This window comes from Mustela nigripes, chromosome 9 (assembly GCF_022355385.1).
Source record: "Mustela nigripes isolate SB6536 chromosome 9, MUSNIG.SB6536, whole genome shotgun sequence".
Lineage (NCBI taxonomy): Eukaryota > Metazoa > Chordata > Mammalia > Carnivora > Mustelidae > Mustela > Mustela nigripes.
The window spans coordinates 87,422,339-87,432,519 of record NC_081565.1 but is presented as its reverse complement, the minus strand read 5'-3'; the positions used below and the strand labels follow the sequence as shown (position 1 = coordinate 87,432,519).

General features: G+C 43.6%; 1 protein-coding gene across 1 annotated transcript in view; it reads left to right on the top strand.

Annotated features, from left to right (window-relative positions):
• IPPK (inositol-pentakisphosphate 2-kinase) overlaps window positions 1-10,181 on the top strand; it is a 47,349-nt gene that overhangs the window by 35,813 nt on the left and 1,355 nt on the right. Inside the window, exon 12 of the mRNA XM_059412029.1 lies at window positions 8,219-8,298. Within this exon, the coding sequence (XP_059268012.1) occupies window positions 8,219-8,298 (80 nt within the window). The remainder of the gene's footprint in view (window positions 1-8,218; window positions 8,299-10,181) is intronic.

Here is a 10,181-nt window from a genome sequence, read left to right as displayed (position 1 = left end):
TCCTGGGATCGAGTCCCGCATCGGGCTCTCTGCTCAGCAGGGAGCCTGCTTCCTCCTCTCTCTCTCTGCCTGCCTTTAATCTCTGTCAAATAAATAAATAAAATCTTAAAAAAAAAAAAGAGAGATACTGGTCTCTAATTTTGCATTTTTTATGATGTCTTTTCTGATTTTGGTATCAGATAATACTGGCATTATCAAGTGGCTGGGAATGGTCCAGCCTTGTATTTCTTGGAGGGTTTTGAGAAGGATTGATACTATTTTTAAAATATTTGATACATTTCAGTAGTGAAGCCATCTTAGCCTTTTCTTTGTAGGTGGTTAGTGTTTTGATGCTCAGTTCAGTTTCTTTATTTGTTACAGGTCCGATGATACTGTTTCTTCTTGAGTCAGTTTGATAGTTTGTGTCTTTTTAGGAGTTTGTCTATTTCATCTAAGTTGTCTAATTTATGGGCTTGCAGTTGTTTATAGTTTTCCTCTTCTTCAAGTAAACTCTTTAGAATTGGTAACTGAAAGTGGAAGTTATGGAAAATTCTACATCCTATTTATCAGTATATGTTTATATTTCCCCACACTATTGAAAGGTAATCTTTTCTGTGCACAAGTCAGGGGTTCAGTGTTTCTCTCCTAGCATTAGCCCATTCAGTGTAACATGATCTGACTGGATGTGGCTGCTGAGAGGTCTTCTCTAAGTGCCCTTTCTCAGGAGGAGAGTTTTTCCATGTCTGCTTTTTAAAGAGCTCCTTTCTGTGTTGTTATGGGTATTGTGATTAGGTGTGTACTTTCTGTTTATCCAGTTTCATGTACATGTGCCATGCTTCCTCTATTGGTGGATTTATCTCTTCCATTAGTTCTGGAAAATTCTCAGCCATTTTTTTCTTCACATATTTTCTTTCCATTATCCTGTTCTCTTCTTCTGAGACTTGAATTAGATATAGATCAAACCTCTTTTTATCTTCCTTATGTTGTAACTGTACTTCCCTATTTTTTATCTCTTTATACTACATTCTGGGTGTTTCTTCACTTTTCCCTTCAATTCATAGATTCTTTCTTTACCTGTGTCTAATCTGCTAATTTATTTGTTCATTGAGTTTTCTGTTTCAGTAGTCATATATTTTTTTAATTTATCAAAGTTCTGTTTGGTTCATTTCCACATCTGCTTGGTACTTTTTTTTTTTTTTTTAAGATTTTATTTATTTATTTGACAGAGATCACAAGTAGACAGAGAGGCAGGTAGAGAGAGAGGTAGAGGGAAGCAGGCTCCCTGCTGAGCAGAGAGCCCGATGCGGGACTCATCCCAGGACCCTGAGATCATGACCTGAGCTGAAGGCAGCGGCTTAACCCACTGAGCCACCCAGGCGCCCCCACTGCTTGGTACTTTTGATAGTTCCTTGTTGTTGGCCCAATTTTAAATGTCATCTTTTATTCTTTAAACAATTAGTGAAGTTATTTTATATTCTTTATCTGATATCAGATACATAGCACCTTAGAGGTAAAAAAAAATTCCTTGTTAATTTGGGTGATTCATCAGTGCTGTGTTGTCTGCTTACGTTTTTAACAGTTGATTTTGAGCTCGTATGTTTGCTCTTTAGTTTGTGGGACTCCTGGGGACCTAAATGGGGGATGCCTTCCTCCAGAGAAGATTCTTGGCTTAAGGGAGAAATCTCAGTTTGGACCCGTGTACTCTGTGGCTTTTTTCTGGAAACAGTGCTTCCACTGATAGCTGCCTGTAGAACAGCTCAGCCTTCTCATTTGCTTCTTGCTCAAAACCCTAGTTTGGCTCTTTTAGGGCGACTGCTAAGAAGAAGGGATTGAGTGAGTGTTTCTCTTACCTCCTACAAGCCCCACAGTGCACTGAAAGATATGTTAACAGGGATTTAGTTGTTTTGTAGTAGGGCCCTTGGAAGTCCTCCATATCCCCTGAAAGTGTCATTCTCTTTAGTATGGGCATATCATGGTCATTTCTTTGGGTGTTGTTTTTAATTTGTTACTGTTAAAAATAATGTTGACAATTTTGTACTCCCAATTCTAGTGCACCTAGGCATATCTGAAGGTAGATTACAGGAAATGAAATTGCTGAATTGACTGATAGATTCTGTCAGTTTTACCCTTTCAAAAAGATTTTGCCAATTTTATGTTCCTTCTTGCAAAGTTGAGGGCCCTTTTCCCCCATGCCCCCCAAAACACTATATATTAATCAGTATTTGGAATTTTATTTTAATTTTCTAAGCTTCTAATTTCAACCACTTTTTTGTTTTTGTTTTTGTTTTTTAATTTTATTTATTTGAAAAGAGAGGGAACACAAGCAGGGAGAGTGGGAGGGAGAAGCAGGCTTCCCACTGAGCAGGGAGCCCGATGTGGGGCTCCATCCAGGACCCTGGGATCATGACCTGAGCCGAAGGCAGACACTTAATGACTGAGCCACCCAGGCACCCCTATTCTCAACCATTTGTATTGTGAGATATAGCACAGACAGAAAAGTGCACAGAAAAAAATGTACAGCCCAATTTGTCACAAAGCAGACTTTTGATGGAATTACCAGTTAGGTCTGGATGTGGAACCCTGGCAGCCAGACACAATCCCTGTTGTTTCCCTGTCACTTACTCCTCTTTCTTTCTCCCCCCACATTAACTATTTTGTTGGTTTATATATATATATATATATATATATTTTTTTTTTTTAAAGATTTTATTTATTGATTGACAGAGAAAGAGAGATCACAAATAGGCAGAGCAGCAGGCAGAGATGGAGAGGGAAGCAGGCTCCCTGCCGAGCAGACAGCCCGATGTGGGGCTTGATCCCAGGACCCTGAGATCATGACCTGAGCCAAAGGCAGAGGCTTAATCCACTGACCCACCCAGGCGCCCCTGTTGGTTTATATTCTTACAGTTTGGTTTGTTTTGGTTTTGAACTATATATATGGAATCCATTTTTTTTTTAAGGTTTTATTATTTGGCATACAGAGATCACAAGTAGGCAGAGAGGCAGGCAGAGAGAGAGAGGGAAGCAGGCTTTCTGCTGAGCAGAGAGCCGGATGCGGGGCTCCATTCCTGGACCCTGAGATCATGACCTGAGCCGAAGGCAGAGGCTTAACCCACTGGGCCACCCAAGTGCCCCAGAATCTGTTGTTTTTTTTAAGAAGAAAAAACTCTATACTGTTTGAGATTGTCACATTATTGCATGCATTTCCATACATGCATTGTTTTACAGCAGTCCATTGAACAGATGTACCACAATTTATCCATTTACTGTTGATGGACATTTGGGTTGTTCCCTGTTTCGGGCTGTTACGAATAAAGCTGCTGTAAACATTCTTACGCAGATACCTTGCTGAACATGTCACACATTTCTCTTGGAGATATTCCTAGGAGTGGAATTTTTGGGCCAAAGATAGGAGCATATTGACTCGAGGAGACATTGCGAAACAGTTGCCTGCTTCTATTCCCTGCGACTGGCTAGAGTCGCTCCCATTGCTCCTCATCCTCTCTACCACTTGCTTGTGGGTCTTGTAATTTTAAGTCATTTTGGTGACTATAGTGTTGGCTTTATTTATTTGTCAGAGACGGCGTGTGAGAGCACAAGCAGGGAAGGGGCAGACGGGGAGAAGCAGGCGCCTTGCTGAGCAAGGAGACCAGTGTGGGACTCAGTCCCAGAAGCCCGGGATCATGACCTGAGCCGAAGACAGACACTTAACTGCCTGAGCCACCCACGTGTCCCTGCAATTCATTTTTCTATTTGACTTTATATGTGTCAACCTTGCTAAACTCAGTGATTTTTGTTTTCTTAAAAGATTTTTATTTATTTGAGAGAGAGCATTGGCGGGGCGCAGCGGGAGAGGAAGTGCACTCGCCACTGAGTGGGGAGCCCGATGCAGGACCTGAGCCAAAGTCCGCCTCTTAACCGACGGAGCCACGCAGGTGCCCTAAACTCACTGATTCTGACTAGTCACTTACAGCTTTTGGATTTTCATCGTATGGAATCATACTGTCTACAAATTTGGTTTTTTGCTTTCTGATCCTTAGGCCTTTTACTTATTTTGTTGTGCTTAACTGCATCTAGTTTGTTTGTGACGGTGGGAATTCCCCCACTGTACCACTAAGTACATTGTGTGTACTAAGTACATTGTGTGTTCTAGGTTTTGGGGGGGGGGTATTTATTTTTTAAATAAATAAGTTAAAAACTAAGGATGTTCCATTCTATTCCTAATTCGTTAAAAGTTTTTCTCAGCAGCAGATTGTTGAATTTTATCAATGCTTTTTCTATTTTTATTAGATGATCATAGGACTTGTCTATTTTCTGTTAATGTGGTTAATGGTACAATTTTTACAGTAATTTATTACTTTTATATATTTGGTTTGCTAGTATTTTGTTTAGGGTTTCTTCTGCATATATGTTGATGAGTGATGTGAGTTTTTTGTAATGTCTTTGTTAGGCCTTGGTATCAAGGGTATGCCTGCCTCATAAAACATTTGAAGAATATTTGCTCATTTTCTGGTTCTCTGGAAGAGATGAAGTAAGAATTACATTATTTTTTCCTTACATGTTTTGTAGAACCACAGGTAAAACCATCTGGGCCGATCATTGTCTTTGAAGAAAAATTTTAAATTGGGATCTCAGTTTCAGATTTACTTCTTCTTTTGTCAATTTTAGTAGCATATCTTTCTAGAAATTTGTCTCATCTAAAATTTTCAAAATTTTTGCATATAGTTTTTTGATTATATTCTTTTAATGTTCTATAAGATTTCAAAATGCTCTTTTATTCCTGATGTCTTCTGTTTTCTTTTTTTAATCCATACTACAAAGAGTTTATCATTTTTGTTCTATAAAAATTAACATAGGATCCTTTAGTATACTGAGTGATTCTTTCCTATTTTGATAATTTCTGCATTTTTTTCCTTCTTTGGATTATTTGTTCTTCTTATAACTTCTGATGTGCTTATCTAATTAAGTTTTAGACTTTTTTCTAAAATGTGTATTTAACACTATTTTTTTTTGTAAACATTTTTTTAGCTTCATTCCACAAGCTCTATTTTCAACACCATTCATGTAAAATATATGCTCTGATTACTATTAAGATTTCTCCTTTGACCGCGTAAGTATTTAGAAGGAATTAATTACCAAACACATGGAGATTCTCATTATCTTTTTTGTATGGATTACTAGCAACATTGCATTATGGTGAGAGAACACAAAGTCCATATGGTCCTTTGGAAATTCATTAAGATTGGCTTTTGATCCTTTGAAATGTATTATGATTTGGTTTTATAGATCAATTTATTTGAAAAATGCTTCTGTGCATACTTTAAAAAAAGAAGGTGTCTTCTTAAAATGTTGGGTGCAGTGTTTTATAACTTCCCATGAGGTCAGGTTAATTGTGTTCAGATCTTCTATCACCGTATTTTACTGTCTGCTTCGTTCAAAAGAAGGATGTTTTGAAGTTTTACATAATAATTGTGGAATTTTCTGTTATTTGTTTTGAGGCTATATTGTAAGGTGCCTTAAAATTGTTACACCTTCCTGGTAAATCAAAATTTTCATTTTCAAGTGTCATTTATAATTTTTACTGTGTTTACGTCTGGTATTACCTTAAGTTTCCTTTGTGTGATACTAGTGTAACGTCTGTAGGTTCTTTTGGTTAGCAGTTGCCCTGCGTATCTTTTCTATTCTTTTGTTTTTAGTCTTTGTCTTTGCATTTATGGTTTGGTTTTCTATCCTTCCTGCTGTTTTGTGACCGTATACTTGGGTGTAATCCTTTACCACCTATTGTGGTAGGTTTCTCATCCTCTCCTCTTTTAGAATCTTTTGGGTAATTTTTTTAATCATTCCATTTCCTTACTCTGTTGGAATCTACAGTCTTTTGCTTTTTTCTTAGTGGTTATCCTAACCTTTGCAGCAAGTAGTAGATTTACAAAAGTCTAATGTCTAGTACCTTCACTCTTTTTGGATGGTGCAAAATTCTCAAAGTATGTTTTACTCTCATCTTGACTTAAATCCTGTTGCTGTGTATTCTGTTGTTTTAAACTCAAGGAGATGTTATTACATAGGGTCAGTGTTCTTTGACCCACAGTTGCTTCTCTTGGGTTGCTTTTCATCCTGCCCTGCGTCCTGGAGCTTGTATCTGGAATGATCTTGTTGTCTGAAGATAACCTTTAACGTTTCCTTTGTGCTGTTCTGCTGGTGACTCATTCTTAAGTGTTTGGTGATGTGTATAACTGATTGTGTTTCTTTGGAGTCATTCTTCAGTCTGTGGCTTGATGTCTTTCCTCAGTTTTGGAATATATTTGGCCTTAACATCTTCAGATGTGATTTCTGCCCATTTCCTTGGTATTTTCCAGCTGTCTTACTTTCCATGCCTCATTCTGGATATTTTTTACTTGGACCTGTCTTCCGTTGTAGCAAGTCTCTTGAGTTTTGTCTAATCTGTTAAAACTATCTCTTGCATTCTTAATAATTGGTTTTTGTATTTTTTCAGCTCTAGAATTTACATATGGTTCATTTTTATATCTTATAGCTTTCCTCTCAAGTTCTTTTTTTTTTTTTTTAAAGATTTTTATTTATTTTATTTGACAGACAGAGATTACAAGTAAACATAGAGGCAGGCAGAGAGAGAGAGATAAGAGGAAGCAGGTTCCCTGCTGAGCAGAGAGCCCGATGCGGGGCTCAATCCCAGGACCCTGGGACCATGACCTGAGCCGAAGGCAGAGGCTTTAACCCACTGAGCCACCCAGGCACCCCTGCTTTCTTCTCAAGTTCTTGATTTTGTCTTTCATCCTTGGACAGAGCAGCAGGTCTGTCTGGCAACTCTAGTGGCTGCATCCGTGGTATGCCTCTGCTGGCCTGGGCCTGGGGTTTCCTGGAGGTGTTCACCTGGATATTTTAACTTGTTTGTCAATCACTACATTTTATAATTATTTTACAAATAATGCAAGGCCTAGGATAATGTCTTCTTTCAGAGAGGTTCTTGGGTTTGTTTCCGCTGGGGGCCAGGGAAACCCTGGCAAGTTAGGGTCCTCTGACCCCAGGTTTCGTGAGTGATCTCTTTGAAGCAGGACTGAAGGTCCCAGAAGGCTGCCATCCTGTGGCTCCTGCCTCCAAATGGATCTAGCCCTTGACGCCTTGGTGCCAGTCGTCTATGATTGCTGCCGGTCCCGAGCTTCCACGCTGGTATTAGGACAGTGTTCCGCAGACACTTCCTCTTTGGGAATTCAGATCTGTTCGTCTTTTCTGGCTTGCCTTATTTTCTACTTTTTAAAAACGCTTATCTCTTTAATTCGTTTGGACTGAATTTTTTGTATGTTTTGTGAAATAACTTGATTTCGTAGCCAAATGAACCAAGTATAGAAGAGGTTTTGTAGGCCCCTAAAAAGCCATCATCCGGCCTGCGGTGCCCCGCATGGTTGTGCGCTGGGAACTGGACGTTTTCGTGCAGTGGGACTCAGACAGAAGGCGAGACTGATCATTCAGCACGTGACATTGAGGCCAGTGACAGCCTGTAAGGCCCATTTCCTTTTTTATGATTATTTTTGTGAAAGTGAGAGCTATTCAGTCTAAAAAACTCAGATAATAATGTGAGACATCAAAGGGTGGCGGGGTAAATGCCCCAGACTATGCGGAGGTGATGCTTTCCAGAACCTACATGTCTGCCATGTAGGTGGGCACACACGGCCTCACGAGTTGGGTCCCCAGAGCACGCTGTGTGGGGTTTGCACCAGCGGCCCTGGCAGACATGGTTGTAGGCTGGTGAGAGTTTGTGGTCCAGCCCAGTGTTGAGAGCCACAATGCTTGGGTTTGAACCCAGCCTTGCTGTCACAGGTCTTGCTGAGCGGGCCGGTTGTGGGTCACTCTGGGGGTGAAGGGCGTTCATACCGAGCCTGGCAGCCCTCCGCCCGCAGCATCATTCGTGCTGGTGTGGTGTGACCTTTGCAGGCCGCGCTGGGCGTGTGTGGAACAGACCTGGCTCAGCACCATCAGGCTGCCTAGCACCCCAGCGGCCCAGGTAGCAGACTTCCAAGCTGGCAGACCGGCTGCCTTGCTGAAGACAAGCCTGCGTCCTGGTGTTCGGAGTCAGGCTCCGCGTGCTACCTGCAGTGAGGGCGGGGCGGGCTGGCCTCTGGCTTCCTCACTTAACCCCGGACCTGCAGCCGATTTCTGGACCATGCCTGGTGCCGGGTGCGTGTGGTGGGGGTACGGGCCCGGTGCTGACCTCCCCATCCCGCCGTAGGTTCAGCAGTACCGGGTGGCCATGACCGCGAAGGACTGCTCCATCATGATCGCGCTCTCCCCCTGCCTGCAGGACACAAGGTGAGCTGCCTGCTGCGTCCCGCGCTCGTGTCCCTGCAGTTACAGCACCCTGGCAGGCCACTTCTGCTGCCAGGCTGATGTCTGTGGGCTCTGTGACACCTCGTAACCCACCATGGCTTGCTAACTCCTGCTGCTCTCTTGAAGCTTGTGATTTGGTTGGAAAGACATTTCCCGAGAATATCTTAAGATTGTCCTGTTAGAGATTACTATTGTTTTCTAAGAAAATACTCCAAAGACTTAGAAGCAGCTTGGATCCTGTGGCACAAATTCCTTTTTCTCAAGGTGCCGTGTGCTGACTGATGCTTGGAGGCCTGAGAAGCTGCATATCCCCCACGAGGTCCTGATACACCAGCCTTCGCAGCCCTTCCAGGCCTGTGGGACCGCACGTTCCCTGTCGAGCTTCCTGTTGGCAGCAGCGCTCCCGGGACGTTGTTCTCTTTGTCCGGTCCCCTCCTCTGCCTTTTTTTAAGGAAGTCAGGATGAGCATGATAATCTTCTCTTGCTAATTAGACGGCATCTTCAGCACTGATGCGCAGAGTGCCAAACCCAGTGTTTGTGGAATGTTCCACATTCTTCTGACTTGTGTTCCCGGGTCAAGATGACCTTATCGTTGGCTGCCGGCCACCCATTTCTCAGATGCTTTTGAACTAAACATTCCCAGGACTGCTACTCCCTGGCGGGCATGGAGCGGACAGGAAACGAGGAGGGGTGTTCCTAGGGTGTAGCTGAAATCCGAAAAGGTGGTTCTGTTTAGACGAGGACCCCTGGGATCCCGGGAGGATGTGGCTGCAGTGCGCGTTCACTGGACTGAGCCACCTTGTCTGATGACAGAAGCATGCGGCTGTCACCCGCTGCCCTTCCTCAAACAGGCATGCACTGAGAAATGTGCGGGAATGTGCAGGGCAGGCTGGCTGGTTGGCAGATGCGGGCGGGCGGGGACGCCTGTCCCAGGAGTTCCGGGGCGCAGCCAGGAGCGTTTTGGCACTGGAGCTGCGCCCTGGGCTCCCCGGAACTTGTGCTGGACACACAGACACAGGCAGCCCGTGTACCAGGCGATGCCTGTCTGTGTGCGTGTCACCTTGTCAGGTGCCGGCTCGGTCATGGGAAACCTGCTGGGGGCCCGAGAGGTGCTGTCCGGGCCCTGCTGCCTGGAGCTCAGGCCTTGGAAGCGGGACCTTCTGCCGTTTGGGAGGGAGTAGCTTCGGCCCAGCAGCTGAGCCACGGCTCCCTTTTCCCGACAGAGGGTATTTCGGGACAGGAGTTAAGCGAGAGTCTCGGCCTTGCTGAGCTGTCAGAGCGGGAGTGTGCTCATTGGTCTTCCCTTCCAGGCAGGAGCTTTGAAATTCGTGTTGTTTTGGGATGTTTTCTAAAGCTTCGAGAGTAGTAAGTGTGGGAAACTAGAATTTCTCTTGGGCTAAACTGAGCTCTTATATATTTAGCCATTGCTGGATGCAGAATATTACTGGAGAGCACTCGGAGAGCTGAGTGGGGTGGATGGCACCACGATTTGAGTACAAAATTCAGAATTAGCCTCAAGGTGGTTGGTTTTAATATAAATAATTGTTCATTTTCTGTTATAAGCACGACTACTTCTGATGTTTAGAAAACCCACAAAACTAAGCCTTAGAAACAAAATATGAGCCCTGCAGATGAGATTTGAGACTAGAGCATGAAATCAGAGCGCGCTCTCCTAACATGAAGTGCCCCAGGGAACATGGGCTTCGCAGCAGATGTGGGAAGAGGCGGGGGAGGGAAGTCTGCTCCATTGGCTTGAGGAAAGGCCGGGCTGACCTTCTTTCTCTCGGGGTAGTGACTGCTGAGTCCCGGTCAGGGGCCCCTTGGACCGGGGGTTCACCTGCTAGCCCTCCTGTCTGTGTGGTGTG